The following is a 17,172-nucleotide window of genomic DNA, read 5'->3' as shown; positions in this document are numbered from 1 at the left end:
CCACTTAAAGCTAAACGCTGGTCAAACTCATTGGAAGTGCTGGACATCAGCAGGTTTTGCCTGTTGCCAGGGCCAGTAACTATTTAAAGTTATACCATTTGTGAACATTGTATCTTTACATCAGCGTAAAAATGTCACAATACACCAATCAGAAGATGATCATCCCTCTGTCTGTCCTTATTGACTTCCTGATTGTGCTGCTCTGCACAACACATGGCCACAAGACTGAGACTCAAAATTGCCCTTTTCTGTCTCTACACTAAATTCTCATCGTGCCTGATGTCAGACATGAGAGAACATTGAAAATGGGAAAAATGGGAAATTATAGTCCTGAATATTAATATATTTTATCGTAGGGGCCATTGTACTACACCACTTAGGCAATAAAAGAAGGTGAGTGGTGGAGACATGCAGCTTACTCAGCCTTGAACCTGACTTCATGCATCTCCTGAGCGGGGGGTAGCACAGAAACGGCTGCTGGGATATTACGTAACGGTTTTAAGGAGTGAGCTGAGGGCAGGAGAAGCTCCCACGTTCGGTGGTTTTTTGGAAAGGTAGCGAGGGTACACGCAGCAATGCGAGTCTGCGGAGGAGACTTCCTCCCACACACTCAGGTTCTTGATTAATGTTATGCCAGCTCATCACCACAGAGGAGGCTGCTGGCCTGAAAAGAAGATAATAACAGCTGGTATGGTTTGGTGTCGGAGGACATCAAGGAGCACTGCAACTCTTACATGGGTCTGCTTTGGTGACCCTAATCTCTTTAGGCATGTTGTGATGAGAGACGCGCGGATCGGATATCGGCTCTGATATTGACTAATTAGCTGGATCAGATATCAGATGAATGACGACGATCCAGCATTCCGATACGGTCACTTTCCCACACACACACATTCATTCAACAGTAGTATTGGATGGGTATTGGGTATCGGCCGATACGCTCAGCCCAGGTATTGGTATTGAATTGGATCGGAAACAACTGGGTCGTTGCTTTTTAACCGCATTTTCAGGTGTAATGCATCACATTTACACAGAAAAATGGCTGCCGTTGTGTGGAAACAAGCGTGGAGCCGTACTGGCAGGTGCAAATATTGTCTCATCTATAAAACAGTCTCTTCACATCAGCTCAACTTAGTTGTGATTGATGGTACTACAATTATTCTGACGATGATATACTGCTGCCACGTGACACCTTTAATCATTATTTGGATGTCACTTACATAAAAGTGACCAAAGGTATTACTCTTTCAAGACTGTTTACCTGTGAAGAGTTTAGTGATGGCCTTATTCTGTCGCCGTGCAGAGCAGATGAGTAGCAGCCAGGGAGGCAGGAACTCGTGATGACTGGCCAGGAGCTCCGCGATGGTCCTGGGGGAGCCAAGGGGGGCCCTTGGCTCGCTCTCACCCAGCTGACAGCCCTCGTCGATGGAGTCCACCAGCAGGATGAGAGACTGCTGAGGAGGTTTAACGCTCAGGAGAGGCAAGAGGACACATCTGAGGAAAGAGGGATGAGAGAAAGTGAGAGATGTCATCAAGTGCTCATCTTTGCGATGTGATGATGTGTGGGATAAGACAGTGCTTGTCTGAAGGCAGAATATAATCTGTGGTTACAGTGCATTAGCATTTCTAAACAAACTTGGATATTCTTTCTCATAGAAGTTGAGGAGGATCACAACTATTACTATTGTACCACTATTGTAAAGTGGTTGTATTTCCTGCTAATGTTGCCAGCTAGCATTACGCTATGAATTAAATATAATAATAGAATCTAAAGGACAAACACATGAAAGCATTAATTTGACGACACTGGTGTTTCTAAACTCAGTCCCAGCCATCCTTTTAGATTACGGTTGAATCTGTGTTCTTCGTCAATCATGTATGGAAATCTGACATTTATTCAACATTAAACTTAGTGAATGCTTTTAATTTGGTGTCAACATCAAAAAATTGTGCACATTCAATACGACTACTGCCTGACAATGTTTCACCATGGATCATTCTGTGCTTTCCGAGGTGCAACACTTCCACAACAACGTGCCACGCTGAGCAACACAGTGATTTCCTTGAGGCGTACCGTGCTCGGTTCATCAGCCTCAATTGGTGGAGAGTGGAGGCGTTTCACTATGTCTCCATCCAAACCAAATTGCATCCATTAACTGGGCCCACTGTGGATGATTTGAGCTCACAGAAACATCCAGAGCAGATACAGTCATTTATAATTCAGTGAGCATTTTTCTTTGACAAAAAAAAAAGAACTTTGCCTGGGAGCTCAATGTTCAGCCTTGAAACTATATCAAAGACGTGGAGAGGAATCCGTTCAGCCACTGGCATGACAGCTAAACACCCAGAGTTTTGTCCGAAATGTCGACAAATATCCCTGCAACACATATTGATGTTTGAATGTGAAGACCAATTCAAACCAGTGCTGTGGCATCCGCTGATAAAGCAAACGTGATGTATAGTATTCTGTATCAAGTCTCACATCAATACACAGCTGGGCATAAACAAATCTAACAGTTTAAACGCTACATTAACCTTTTACCGAGGCCTAACAGCAAGCCAGACATGAGATCTACTTGCTCCAGTGCTAATGTGTAACTTCACACATAAACACTAACTGAAGCTGGATAGCTAACACATGCATTTTTTGTTCAGTGGAATTGTATTTGTTCTGCCAAGAGCTCTGTTCCACCGTGACTGCCACCAACAGTTTGAAGCCGGCCATAAGACGTCCGTTTGGGGAAATGTAATTTCCCAAGACTCATAAATGACTTCCAGCTTAACCGGCCGTGATAAAGGATCTGAGGATTTCATATTAGTGACATTTTAATTTGGGTCTAGGTTAATTAAACTTTATAAAAAAAAAATTAAAAAAAGTGCTGAGCGAATCAATTAATCGACATGAAAACTCAAGATTCAAGAGTAGAGAGACAGCTTTGGGGCGTCTGAGGTTTTTTCACGGGTAGCTGTTTCGTAGATAAAAATCAGTCACCTTCCAGAAGATGGGACTCTTCAGCTACCGCTCTGCCTTAATGGAACTGACATTGCTTGTAAGCTTTGTCATAAAACACTAAAATCGTGTTTTAATGAGACGTCTCCTGGATGCTCAACAGCCTGTCACTAAGCCCGTGGCTCCAACGCCATTCCCTTTTAAGCATCCACCATTTCAGGCTAACATTTTACCCACAGCTCATTATCCTTAAGCACACAGGGGCAGGAATAGGAATAGCTGGGGTGAAGGTCTGGGTGCTTTTAGTTCAAAGTACTGGGACATACAGAAGAGGCTGTTTGCACAACGACTTCCCCTCGGTTGCTCTAGAGAAGTGCTGGTGTAAAAGCCTGATGTTACATTACAAAATTCCCCCAAATGAAGTAATGCAAAATCTGACAGGTCAAATCAGATTTAACGCTGTGTCTTAGTCGCAATACGTTTGAACTCCCTGCAACAATGTGCAACATCAGAGTAAATCAAAAGTTGTCAAAAGGAAGGAAACTGCACTAAATTGGAAAAGCTTGTGCTGAGGATTTGTACTTTATAAAGACAGCTTTAAGTGCATATTCCACATCTAATATTCAAGTGTAGTGTTTCGCCTACCATCACATTAGGGGGGCTATGTGCTGCGCCAAAAATGCCCCCGCCCCCCCCTTGAACGTTAAGTTAATTTTATTTAATTGTATTTTCTGAACAGCGTCAAATCCCAACAGAAGTCATTTAAGGATCTCTTTCCTATAGAACAGCTCTATACTTTTAGATTCACTTGTTCTCCACGGAGAGAACGGGGAAAACGAAACTGAAACTTATCAGAGATCCTTTATTATTTAGTTTGAGAAGAGGGTTCACTCCTACAAAAAAACAACAACAACTAAAACGGAATCAAACAAACTGAAATTCTTTTGTTTGTTGTGCTGGAAACCATAAAGGGATTTTTAAGTTAATTATGGACTGTTTATGTTGGGGAACATTATTTGGACCTTTTGGACAATATTTAAAAGTTTTCTGATGCTGATTGTAGCTCATTTTGCAACATACTGATTTAAACTGAGTTTGCATTGTGGCTCTGATTATTGCTCGTATAATTGTGATCCTTCTGTCTGGTGTTTTTTAACGCCTTTTAATACTGATTCATTTATCCATGTGGGGATTGACCTTTCAATACGAACTTACCAGAAAAATCACCTTATTAAACACTGACTGGCACGCTAAAAAAAAAAACATGAAGGCAATCAGCTACAGCACATGAAAACCATGATCCCCCCCCAAAAGGTTTACTTTCAGTTCTTCTGAAATCACACTAGCCTCTAACTTGCCTACTATATCATGCCAACAACCAACATATCAAAATAAAACCCTCATTCAACAACTTGAAACACAGTTTTCCAAAATGGTTACCATTCTGGGATGGAATTAGAGCTACAAACAAAGATTATTTTCATTCACTAAGCTTTAATTTTTTGTATTAGCTAATTAATTTTAGTGCATAAAATGGCTGCAAATATTGATATATTGTTGAAAAATTCTTATCACAAATTCCTATAGCCAAAGGGAAATTCTTCAATTAGCCTTCTTTGTCCCGCACAACAGTCTACAACCCTAAAAAAACATCACTCACAGTAATGAGAAAAGCAACAAAGAGAAATAAAAATGTTGATTGTTTTCTGTCAATCAGCTCCTCCACAAATTGCCATTTTTTTCACCAGATGAAATCTTTCAAAATGTCATTTCAGGTGAACACTGGACTGTTCAACCTGTTTTTGCACATTCTCTATAAGCTTTGCAAGCAGTTTGTACCCTCAGCAGGGAAGAAATCAGTGCAAAGTGACTTCAACCTTTATGCCCTGTCGTTATGTTACTCAGCCTTTCAGAAACGCAGTCAATCACTCCATCTGATGGCTGCAGCCCACAGAGAACCTGCAGCACCATCTGGGAGCCTTGCCAAAAGGAATGTCCATCCACAGGGGTGACTCTGTGCGTGCGTGCGTGCGTGCGTGCGTGCGTGCGTGTGTGTGTGTGTGTGTGTGTGTGTGTGTGTGTGAGGCCATGTTGCCTACTGAAACAATCAAATCCACAGTGACAGCAAGTGGGCAAAACAAAGAGACATTCTTCTCTCACAATTCAGCTACTTTCGGGCTGTCAAAGAGTCAAAAGACTGCAGACAAAGAAAACTCCACGGGATACTGGAGATGGAGAGAAAATAAGCTCAGGAAAAGCTGATTTAGTTTGCCAGAAAAAAAACCTGCAGCATACCTGAGCCAGAAAAGTAAAAATGATTCAGCCACACACCGTGGACATTTGCGCAAACTACTTTGGTTCTTGTTCAGGTCCTCAACATATGTCCGAGTGCCAACTGCAATATAAGACAAGCAAAAAACAAGTAGAAAAGGGGGAAGTGAAATGCATCTAATGCACTCACCATCTGTCGTGTTGTGTTCGCGACTGCAGCGGCCATCGCTCCCACCACAATGTGTAAAGTGAAGCTTTCAGTGTGACGTTTAGTGAAGATGTCTGAGCCGACAGGGCAGCGCCGGGCAAAGGGCCAGAGCCTTACAAATTTACACAGCTCGCTTTATAGAGCGGGCGCAGAGCCTGAAATCCATGCCACATACCCAAACACCACTACTCTCGCACACATAAAAACTGACAGGGATACAGCGGAAGCTCAAGAAACGGAGAGTGAAATAAACAAACAATCAATCGCTTCAGACCGCCACGCAGGAGTGATACCGACTAAGCTTTCCACCAAGATCAGTGGGAAACCAGAGGCGCATTTTTATTAGGAGAACTCCCATCTCTTTAGTTAGTATCGAGTCAATTTGGAGGAAGCCTGCTCAGCGTCTTTGCAAAGACAGGAGAGCTTAGTGCTACAGAGTTGAACGACAACAGCTGACTCATGCACCAGCTCCCCCAAAGTGAAAGAACAATCAAGCAGATTTTTCCTTCATGCTTTCTTGTGCGATTCTTACGTTATGCATAATGTTAGTGCAATCATGTTGTTCGTAGTTATCACACTGATGCGGACAATAGGACTGATGCGAGTGATGCTGAGAGCAAATGTTCTGAGCAGCCAGGCTCAGACACCTTAACTGCATTCTCCCCGTTACATCAGCCGTATGCTCTTGCTTCCTCTTCAATCCGTTATCATCTCACTCGAGCTTTATCTGATTGGTCACAAACTCTAAATCTACAGTTTCATTACAGCTTTTTTATTTTAAATGGGTATGCGTTGAATAGAGCTTGTTAAGGGTTGATGCAAAGTGGCTACACAAGAGCAGAACTGCGGTTATGTAAGCTGCGGTCAGACATATTTACATTAATTTGTGCTGAGAGCCTTTTATCAGGCAGATAACCCTCTAAGGGGGTCAACCTTGCAGCAGTAAATCAGCTATTTTTCACCCAAAAACAAAATGGCCTTAATAATCATTTGTTTACAGCAGCCGTGAATCAGGCAATGTTTTTATAATTATTAAAATCATGAAGCTACTCTGCCCGCATTTCATATCTCGGATTCTAAATGTTTTATCTCCTCTGTTTTAGCCCCACTAGCTTGTCTGTCAGTCAGTCAGTCAGTCAGTCAGTCAGTCAGTCAGTCCAACACTTTGGTCCAGACTTAAATAACAACTACTGAATGCTGAATTTGTAAAGACATTATTGTCACAAGCAAATGATAATGTCCCAAAAAAACGAGTACCAAATTATCGTGTCACATAGTAAAATTTGGCATGGAATGCTTTTTTTAATATATAATTTTAAATTTAAATTTCCTAGGGAGATGTTCCAGGCACATCCAGCTGGGTGGAGGCCTCGGGGAAGTCCCAGGACCAGGTGGAGAGATTATATCTCCACACTGGCCTGGGAACGCCTCAGGATCCCCCAGTTAGAGCTGGTTAATGTGGCCCGGGAAAGGGAAGTTTGGGGTCCCCTGCTAAAGCTGCTGCCCCCGCAACCTGAGCCCGGATAAGCGGATGAAGATGAGAGGAAAATATATTTTCAGATTTATATAAAGTCTTTATTAATTTCAGATGAATTTATTTGAGTGCTTGTACTCCTGCTTCTGTTGAGGGAATGTCAAAAAGTGAGATAAAAATCTGTTGAAGAATCTAAATGTAAGTATCATATTGGCACTAGTATCACAACATTTAAGTCTCTCAAAGCTGAAACTGAAGCATATTCCACTTCAGCCACACCTCAGTCAAAGCAGGTGTTTTCCACGAGCAGTCAATGGCAGATTACCTCATACACTGACATAACACATCAGCAAAAAAAAAAGACTCCAATCACTTTTGAACGGTCCTAAGTAAGTCTTTTTAAAAAGTGCTTGCTTCTGCTGTTCTTCAAACATGCTGGACAATGCGAGAATCTCATCTCGGCTTAATGGATTTGCACAATCAATTCTGTGCTGGATTCCAAGCAGACAAATGCCTCCAGCTGTCTGAGGAACAATGTCCTGGAGGCTGCTTGGTCAGGGGGATTGGAAGTGTGTGTGAGAGCCACATATACACAAAAACAATGGTTTCTTTTTAAAAAAAAGAAGCCCTAACTGGTTCCCCATATCAACCCTTACCAATGTCTTTCAAATTAAAACTTGCTATCTGATGATCTTTGAGATGAAGTCTTATGATGTTTTAGGATTTTAAATACCCTGTCATGGGACTGGTCACACACACAACATCCACATGTTCTGATGAGGGTGAGGGCTGCATCAGGGAGTGTGATCCATCTTGAAATCTGACCCTTTTAATGACATCACACTGTTAAAAAGTATGATTATCTCTTAACTTGCCATTTGAAGTTGCTGTACCTACTTTGTTAATAGGTTGGTCAAAATCCCCAGAGTCATAAAGACCAAACTCTAATTGAAAACGTTCAAATCCGGCCTCTTCAACGGTCACTAGTCATCATTCTTAACCCCTATAATGCAACCTATTAATGATCTGCAAAAGTGTAAACACACACATTTCTTTTCTGGCCAGCACACATACCTAGGATAATAATCCCAGACCCCCCAAGCTCTTCCCAACCACAGACGAGGTGTGCATTCCTGGTCAGCTATCAAATACTGTCAAAGGAATCTGAAATTTCATCCTTTCAACCCCTCCCTCTACTCCCCGCCGACACTCCTGCCACAGTTTGACTTCGAACCGATCTCTGCTCACCTCACACAACTCTCTTTGTGTCTCTCAGCGCACGAATACACACAGTTCACATGGATTTCAACGCGGACAGGTAAATCTGCAAGGTGTCCAGTGCCTGCCCGGACGGGATTTTTGGTTTTACCACAATTCAACAGATTTGGTGTGAACTGCATGAATGTGAGATAAACTATTACTACAAATTACAGTGCTGAAGCAACTAGTTCATCATGAGAAAACTATATAAGATATTTGACTTAAAGCCAAGAAAACATATATTCTCAAACAGTTTCTAACTTTGAGTGACAGGATCCAATATACACAAAAAGGCGCCACGGTTAGAACCGTTTGGATAGTTCACGGGAGACATTTCTGCATTGCTTTTCCTCACTGCTTTGAAGTGGGCAGACTCAGTAGGAAAAAGCTGATGTCACATAAGGATGCCCACCAATCAGAGTGTAGCAGTATTTGAATCAAAATGTGATGACAGTTGTGGGGTTGTTTGCTCGTTGTTGCCAAACCACCGTCAATCAGATGTGTTCAAGCCACAACACATACCGTCCTCATGGAGCAGCTTGGCTGGGGTTTAAAGTGTTAAACTCTTTATAAATAATACCTAAAGATGTTTTTTTTCCTCAAAACTTTAGCTTTGGTTGCTCCTTATCTAGTAATGAATATTATATTATTATATTATTAGCCATGTAAGTAATTTATCAAGCAAAAACGCTGACGATTCACTGGTTCTAGTTTTTCAAAAAAATGGATTTTCTGCTTTCTTCTGTAATTGTAAACTATATACTTTCCGGCTTTGGTCGTTTGGTCAGACCAGATAAGACTTAACCTTGGGTTCTACAAACATTTGATGTCTTTTTAACCATTTTTTTTTATTTCATAGACTTAGGCGATGTTCACAGTGCAGGTCTTAATGCACAATTCGGATTTATTGCTTAAATTCAATTCTTTGTTTGGCTGTTTACCTTACGTCTTTAAATGTGGCCTGTCTACGGAGGCTGTGTGAACAGCTCACGCTCCTGAAGTCCCCCGCATGCGCAGTTGATTGATGACCTCACGCCGCTACCGTGTTTACCAAAGCGAACATGGCGACGGCAAGCAGAATTGTAGGACTTTATGGCTTTATGCTAAAAACAGTGTGTGGCTGTAGTCGGCAAATTTGTGAGTGGGGTTATATCGAGAAGGAAGAAGAGGAGAAAGAAAAAATCATATTTTATTGATGCCTCTATGTGGAGCAATAACGGCAACAGATGAGTATTTGGATGCGGCCATGTTTGTTTCGATTCTGTTCCTGGCTCCCACCTGTGGCACACTTTTTTTTTTCAATCAACTTCATTTGTCATTCATTTACAAAACACTGCAACACGGGTCAAAATTAAATGCCACCTGGCTGTTCAGATTACGGTCACATTCAGAAAAATCTGATACGTATCCGATTCAGTAGCACATTTAAAAGTAGCTTAATTCGGATTCGGAAAATGTCAGATTCACTGCGACTTGTGCTGTTCACACTGTCGAAAGCAAATCAGATATGGGTCACATATGAGTGAAAAAAATCTGATTCAGGTCACTTGGAACTGCAGCGTGAACGTAGCCTAAATGATTATTCAGAAAGTAACAAAATCAAGTGCAACCCCTCCTGTCCCTTCCTGAATGAGCCCTTTTATAGCAGCTTAAAAACAGTCCTGTATGAGCTTCATTTGTTGAGTGAGATAACAATAATATGAACAAGTTATGCATGCCCACACAAGCATGTAGGCAGATCCACACACAAACAAGCCCTCACATTAACGCACACATCATCCGCCGGTGGCGTGGAGACAGACGCTGGCCACCAATTGCTGAGTCATCATTGCAGCCGCACCAGTACCGCTGTTTCTCCTCATCTGCTCAATTGGAGTTGATGCGTCACACTGGGAGCCTTTTTTTTCCTTTCTCTAAAATGTGGCCCTAATCTGCAGCGAGTTTTCCACAGCCGTGCACCACATGAAAAGGCACAAGGCCACTTTCATTTAGCGTCCTTTAACCCCAATAAGCAGGGCTGCCAAATGTGTAACAGTCAAGAAGTCAATACAAAAGGCAGAAAACCCAGAAAAGCTCCTGCAAAAACTCAATAAAAAGTGTCTTGGTTAGTTTTACTTTCAACTAAAATGTGCCTCAGTTTGAACCGTGCTCAAAAAAATCAGACAAAGAGAGCCAACAGACACATAGCTGGAAATATTACTTTCCACTTATCTCACATCGTTCGAGGGTTTTCTCTCATTTCAGTAACAAGATGTCAAGGCATCTCTGCAGACAGATTTATTTATATCTCCGTCTTTGACACTCTCGATGTTCTACGTTTCCAAGATCCAATAACTGGAATTCACTTGTCAGAATGCGCGAAACAAGGTTCGCTATGAGCCGGTAATGCCGTGCTGCCTTGTTAAAAGACAACTTGGAAAAAGCCAAACAACATTGACTTTCACTGGAGGCTACCAGACTAGATCTAATCACGCTTCTGTTTTGAATAACGTAACTACTTATCTGAATTTTCAACAGTTATTTCAAACGAGCCACAGGCAGAAATGAAATGCTTGATGTAGCTGCCAGAAAAATCAACATTTTAACCGTCTCGTAGAAAACAGATCGGAACTGCGGCATCAATTTCTTCCACGGACATGCGGAGGAAATAAACTCCTGCCAAGAAACTTCAAACCATGTTCACAAATTTAAGCCTCGGTCGTTCATCATTTCTGAAGCATGTGCCCTTTGCAAAGAAAAAGAAATGTGTCCAGTTGCAACTCAAACCTAACTCATTTTTAGTGGAGAACTGCCAAACAACAGATCCACATAAGGTCACGCCTAAACTAAAAGGCAGCTTTGTCCCATCAGCAAAAAAACCCCGTTGCCTTTAGTTTGACCCACATGGCTGTGCTAAATCCACCTATTTGAAGCTGGCTCTTTTGTCCGTAAGAGTGAAAGTGAGGCATGTTTGATGGCAGGAGGCTGACTGGTTGCATAAAACTCACAATTGCATTCAAACCGGCGGACCCCCGTCAAAACATGGCTGTGGAGAGTAACGACACAGAGGACTGTGCTTTGGCTTTGTCTAAAAATAAAAAAACTTGGTGGTACACTTCAACCCGAGTGTAAAACCCTACAGATAGTACAATGTGTTGTAATTATCAACTCTATTGTCGGCATCATCATCAGCTTGTACTGGTAGACTTGAAGCAGAAGAAAGGCAAACTGAAAGGTCAAACTGTCTTTCATCCGGAGAACATTTGCTGCATCGGCCCTGCTAATGCGGCACATTACTTTTAGTAACATTTGAAATGAGAATGTATTCTAGGAAGGCTAGACGCCATGGCTCAAATCAATATAACAACTTCTGTCATTATTGATTCATCTATATTTTCTTTCACAGGTCCGTAACAGCCACGGTGGCACCTTTAAATGTTGTTTTATCTAACCAACAGTCCAAATATACAACATTATTGAAGAAAATAGGGCCGATATGTCAGTCGACCATATCAGTACCGGCGTCTATCTTTTCCTGTGCACCGATATGAAAACTTTTTTTCCAGAACGGCAATAAAACGGTGCTTTCGGTTACTTAGAAATGGTGTCACATGGCTGTTTTTTATTTTTATTCATGCTTTATTTTAATTAGAATTGACAGTGTCATAAATTGGATGTCTAATGATGTTAAATATTGTTTAATCAAATTATTTGTTTAGGAAAGCAGCCTTGAGCACCTTTGCAGAGTCATGTCGGTGCACGATAGACATAGAAATGTCTGTTTACATATTTACGGCCGTCGTATCGGTAATCAATAAGATCATCAGTCAGGCTGTACTAGCATAATCCCATTTGAGAAGCTGGAACCGGTGATTTTGTTTTCAAGTGTGTAAAAAGTGTCTACGTAAAAAGTGAAGGGGATTGATGGTTATAAAGGTCAATTGTAAACATGTGGTCGGCTGTGGCTGCAGATGTACAGATGGGACAAGAAGCGATCGAGTAGCACAGAGTGGACGTAAACCTGTGTCTGAACCAGTTTCAATGTATTAACACAGGGCTGGTGATTACTATCCACAAACAGACTTGTTTGTCTTTGACTCTGCTAAAGAATTCGACAGGGCCTCTTGCATTCACTCACTGGCTAACATTTAAAATCACAGCTGGAAGGAGGTCGGGGGGGGGGGGGGGGGGGGGGTCTGCGTTAAACAAGGCCCTTAACTAAATGAAACTTGAAGGACTTTTATTGAGTAAAGTACAGGCCAGAATCTGTTGAATATGAGGTAGGCACCCCTGTGTGAATTTTTATCCCTGACATAAATTAGGGACCATAATGTTGGAATAATCATAAAGTTTTACACCCTACAATTTATTGCGCTGTTTTGAATTTTTGATTTTAAATGTCAAAGCCAGATCCAGCCAGCAATCTTAATCTAGCTTCCTGTGACCATCCAAAACAACAGGGGAGAGGCTCGGATTATTTGTGTACAACAGTCCCTGGAGCGCTTTTACACCTGAGATGGCGATAAGGCATTCCCCCGAAAGTGCTGATTTGGCTCACGAACAAAACACGCTGTGGTGATAAGCGTGGTGTCTTTGCTGTCTGCAGCTTTAGGGCCTGAGGTCTCGAGTGCTACAAAGATACTTGCTCCGTGGGGCAGAGGGTGAGCAAATGCTGCTGTCTGCAAAAGGCCCTCGACGTCCATCGTGACACGAAGCAGAGCTTAAAGTGAGATGTCCGTCCTAGCTGGGTTCACTCTCCGTTTATGTCCTCACGATAACCTGCCTTTTATCTGAGAGGGTCGGAGTCATCGGCAGAGGCTGCACGGTTACAAGCAGATGACAAGAGGAGTGCTCACTTCCTGGGGGACAAGTGTGCTTTAAAAAAAAAGCGTGGGTTGAGCGGTTGGCTCTGGTGAGTGTTTAAAAAATTATTTACCTTGCTGAACGTTTGACCTACTTTTTCCCCCCTGTGTGTGATGTTGAGATGGTGCAATAACCATCGCCAGATGGCCAGACAAGAAGCGTGAGTGTGTGTGTTCAGTGCTGCATTCCAGCCTGTGCTGCATAGACTGCCTGACCTATACTGTGTAGACAAGAAGCGCGAGGAATCCACATACACACATGCTCACGTGCAGCTCCTTTCAAAGCCTCGGCCTACAATAACAGTCCGTCTTGATCGTGTTACATGCCCGGGCAGAACGCTGGAAGTCCGCAAGCCTACTGTACTTCACTTCTGTTTCCCATGTGCACTTCATCTTTCTGCAGTGCAGTCACTCGGGTCAGTCAGTGAGTCAGTCGCAGTTCAAAGCTCCTTCCCTCCCGAGTCTCTGGCCACCTGAGCTCGGCTACGACTTAAAAATATCTGCCCTTTCTTGAATCAGAAGGCAAGTAGAGACAGTCCCACCCAGCATGACACACCAGGGGGGAAAACCAACAAAACCATGACATCAAATAACCGGAGAGGCTGCGGAGGCGGAGCTATGCGATGAGTGTGAGCAGTCAAAAAAAAAAGAGGGGGGAGGGGTAGATCAGGGTCAGGAGGTGGAGAGGGGAGGGAGGGGGAGGGGTTGCTTTTGCATTTTACATTTCTGGGCAAACCTACCTCCTCGATTTCAAACCTTACCTAGAGCCACCAGGGGAGTTAAAAGATCCAATTTGAATGTTTCCATTTCAGGTGTTAGAAATAATCCTCTACATCGAGTGTGTGTCATAGAAAGCAAATAAGATGCAGGTTTTTACCCCTGACTGCAGGTGATTTCTGGTAGGGGTCCAACAAACTGTTGTTCTTAATAGCAATTCACCAGTTAATTATTTTTTCAATTAACGTTCGGTCAGTGTAAAAATAGTGACAATGAGCCAGGTTTTGTTTTGTCTAACCGATAATATTAATTAGTAATTACTAAAGGTGTAAAACTGAGAACAGCAGCAAGTGATCATATTTGTGAATGAATTGTTTTTCTGTTTTGCTTGATAACTTGAACAATGCATTGCCAAAATTGTTGCTAATTAAATCTTCATCCATCGACTACTAATCAGCCATAACCTCATGGATCAGTTCCTCCCGTCTCAAGGTGTGCTAATCGGTACAGTCATTTGGCTGTGGTTTATACTAAGGAGCAAAAAAAAAAACAGAGGGCTGCATTTTTGTGTGTGCTTCGCCTTACCTCTTGAAAGCCTCTGTGGGGTTCCTCTCACACTCTCCAGGCTGCAAAGTGCTCTGCACAGCTGGGTCACGCACCTTCTCTTCATATCCCGGCAGCAGCCCGCTGCGACAGATCTGAGCCACCAGACCTCGGATGAACCCGCCGACACACAGCGTGTCTGAGTCGTCTGCGCGGCAAAAGTGGAAAGCTAGGCTCTGCTGTTGCAGACCCCGGTGGGTTCCATGGGCAGATGTGGGCCATAACAGCTCCGTGCACAGTGCACTTTTCCCGCTTCCAGGGCCCCCCACCAGCAACACTCCCCACGAGCTACCTGACTTTGTGGATCCTGCTGTCAGAGTGCCGGGGTTGGACGCACCCCCGCCGGGTGTCAGCGGGGGCTGCTTACTGGGAGTGCTGGTTACTCCACTGAGGTTGTTGGTTTTCTCCTGAAGGCAATGCTGGATCTTATGGAAGACCCACTCCCGGCAGTAAAAGCGTTTCCCCTGCAGCAAACTGGTTTGGGCCATTTTGATCTGATGCTGCTATTCCGCCTATTCCTCCTCTTCATAGGGGTCCCTTCATTCTGGCCCTCACATTTTCAACTCCAGCAGAGGTCGGCAGTAAATTCGAACATCCATTTTGCCGGACTGAGAATGTGCCTCGGAGAAAGCGGGCTGCAGTCTGGACGTCCTGGGTGTTGATTTTGAGAAGTGAGTGCAACTTGAGGGAAACGTGGAGAAGAAAGCAGAGCTGCTGCAGATGGCAGGAAAAATAGCCGAGCTGTGATGCGTTACGGGAATATCTAGGTCAAAATAAAAAAAGGAAATCAAAATTGAAGCTCAAACCATAGATTTTCCACCAACTTTTTCCAGAGCTTTCCCACTGGTTGAACTGAGTGCTCCTTGTTATTATGAGTGTGTTGCTTTAGCATGGCGCTGGGCATGGCAGGGCACCCGGCTCTTGAGTGCATCCACTGGCAAACTCGAGCCGCCACCACTTGATACAATTAGCCATGGGAGTTGCTGATATGTTTCCGCTGATGCATTTCAGATGCTACCAGGGGTGACCAAAGCGCGTTTCCATTACATTAACATGGAAGATGTAGCCAGCGCGGAGTCAATCCCTCCAATAACATACTAAGTCTGGCTCTTTCCCTGGAAAACAGAAGCAGAAAGAATGGCTAAATTAGGACACATTTCAAATACCACATCATGCTTATGTTAACCATCCTACTCGAGGAAATGTTTGTTGAGGCATAATTTACAGTCTTGAAGGCAAGCATGAAGGGCATAAACAACCACCAACGTGAACAGAAATCAATAAATGTATCGGCTTTTAAAAACGTACCCCTGCAACAGCGCGCGACTGTTTATTATGATAGATATTTCCCAACCTACAAAGAAGGGTTAACTCTATTCCTGCAGCTACAAAAGGTGGGGAAGTTGGTTTTTCAGCGCTTTCATCCTCCACAACCCACATCACTGCCTGCCTGCCTGCCTGCCTGCCTGCCTGTCTGCATGCCCTGCAACTAAATTATTGGCAGGGGTTCGTCCAGTTTCTCTAGTCCATCCACTGATCCCCCCCTTCCTTCCTTCCTATGTGGCTTTAAATCCCAAACGGTCCACATCCGTCCTGAACTGTAGGGGTAGGAGGACCCCCTTTTTCCTGCACTTACAGGGGTCACTTACATGCATGGAAGTGGAAGGTAACCCACCTCCAAAACAATGCCACGATGATGGATCTTTAAAAGGGTTAAAAGGCAAACAAGTTAAGCTCCTCTCGATTGGATTTCTGTGGTGCCTTTTGGCAAACTGCAGTCTAACCATCTTTTTATTTAGTCCTTCATCACTGTCTGCTAAAGCTTCTCTCTATGCTAATGCAAATATCACCCAGCCAAGAAAACACACACACACACACACAACACCATACACACACACACTTGCTGGTTACTTTGTAACGCTGCCAAATAATAAAGGTCGTCCACGGACTGCCGTTTCCACCTTTCTGTTTTGCTAAGGCGCTCCCTGCCTCCAACACAAAGCCAACCAAATAAAAAAATGAAACATATACCCGGCGGTCAGTTGTGTTTTTGGGGGCGAAAGGCGACAAATAATCCATCAGAGCAGACGACGCGCATTCACTCCGGTGACCGAAAAGGCAGCGCAAGTCTTTTGTATGGCCGCACAAACCTCACCCATTTCCGATAGGATACAATTTACACCTATGGTTGTTTGGTGTTTTTTAAAGCCCGTCCAGACGAGCTAACAGTTGCATGCTTTGAAGAGAACCCCCCTTTAACGGAGACGTTAAACGGAGCCTGCCGTGTGACCGCAGCCTGACAAAAGTGCTCCTTAAACTTCAATTCGGACAAATGTGGAGTGTTGCGCTATTTTCGCTACAGTTTCCAAATATCTCTCTGAGCTCCGAGCGGGTTTCCTCTCACCTCTCACCGATTCCTCTTGTTGTTTTTTGGGGAGGGAGGTGGGGAGGTGGGGGGTGTTGCGTTTGTAGTCGTCTCCCTTTCTGTCCACGTTGAATACGCTTCCGTTAAAACCAGTCGTCCGTTTCCTCCGGTGCAATTCAAAGCCCGAAATTTGTGCGTTGGAGCGACGTTTGCGTCTTTCTTTGAATCGGTCTCTTCTGTCGGCGTCAGCTCCTCCTGCTGCCCGACACAGCTCCACAGTGAGCCGACTGACTCTCCGCCTCCACACACTCTACAGCTCTCTCGCCTGCATGCAGGGCACACACACCAGCGGGCGGCGCAAGGTCTTTTGGGAGTTGGAGTCTTGGAGTTTTACCCTCTTGTCGCCATTAGTTACATTTAATGAGGGGATTCGATATTTGTTTGATAAAAAGTGGAAAAGGTAATAAAATGTATGTAATGTAT

The 17,172-nt window shown here is 43.5% G+C and overlaps 1 protein-coding gene across 1 annotated transcript in view; it reads right to left on the bottom strand.

The window, feature by feature from the left end:
- Positions 1-16,948, bottom strand: part of ankrd50 (ankyrin repeat domain 50) — a 36,304-nt gene extending 19,356 nt beyond the window's left edge. The window contains exons 1-3 of the mRNA XM_083915367.1: positions 16,729-16,948; positions 14,307-15,439; positions 1,262-1,494 (exon numbers count right to left, since the gene is read on the bottom strand). Of these exons, the coding sequence (XP_083771493.1) occupies positions 1,262-1,494; positions 14,307-14,812 (739 nt within the window). The 5' untranslated portion in view covers positions 14,813-15,439; positions 16,729-16,948. The remainder of the gene's footprint in view (positions 1-1,261; positions 1,495-14,306; positions 15,440-16,728) is intronic.
- Between the last annotated feature and the right edge of the window lie 224 nt (positions 16,949-17,172).

This window comes from Echiichthys vipera, assembly GCF_963691815.1.
Source record: "Echiichthys vipera genome assembly, chromosome: 6".
NCBI classification, from domain to species: domain Eukaryota; kingdom Metazoa; phylum Chordata; class Actinopteri; order Perciformes; family Trachinidae; genus Echiichthys; species Echiichthys vipera.
The sequence above is the reverse complement of the archived record's forward strand: the minus strand, read 5'-3'. Positions and strand labels throughout refer to the sequence as shown.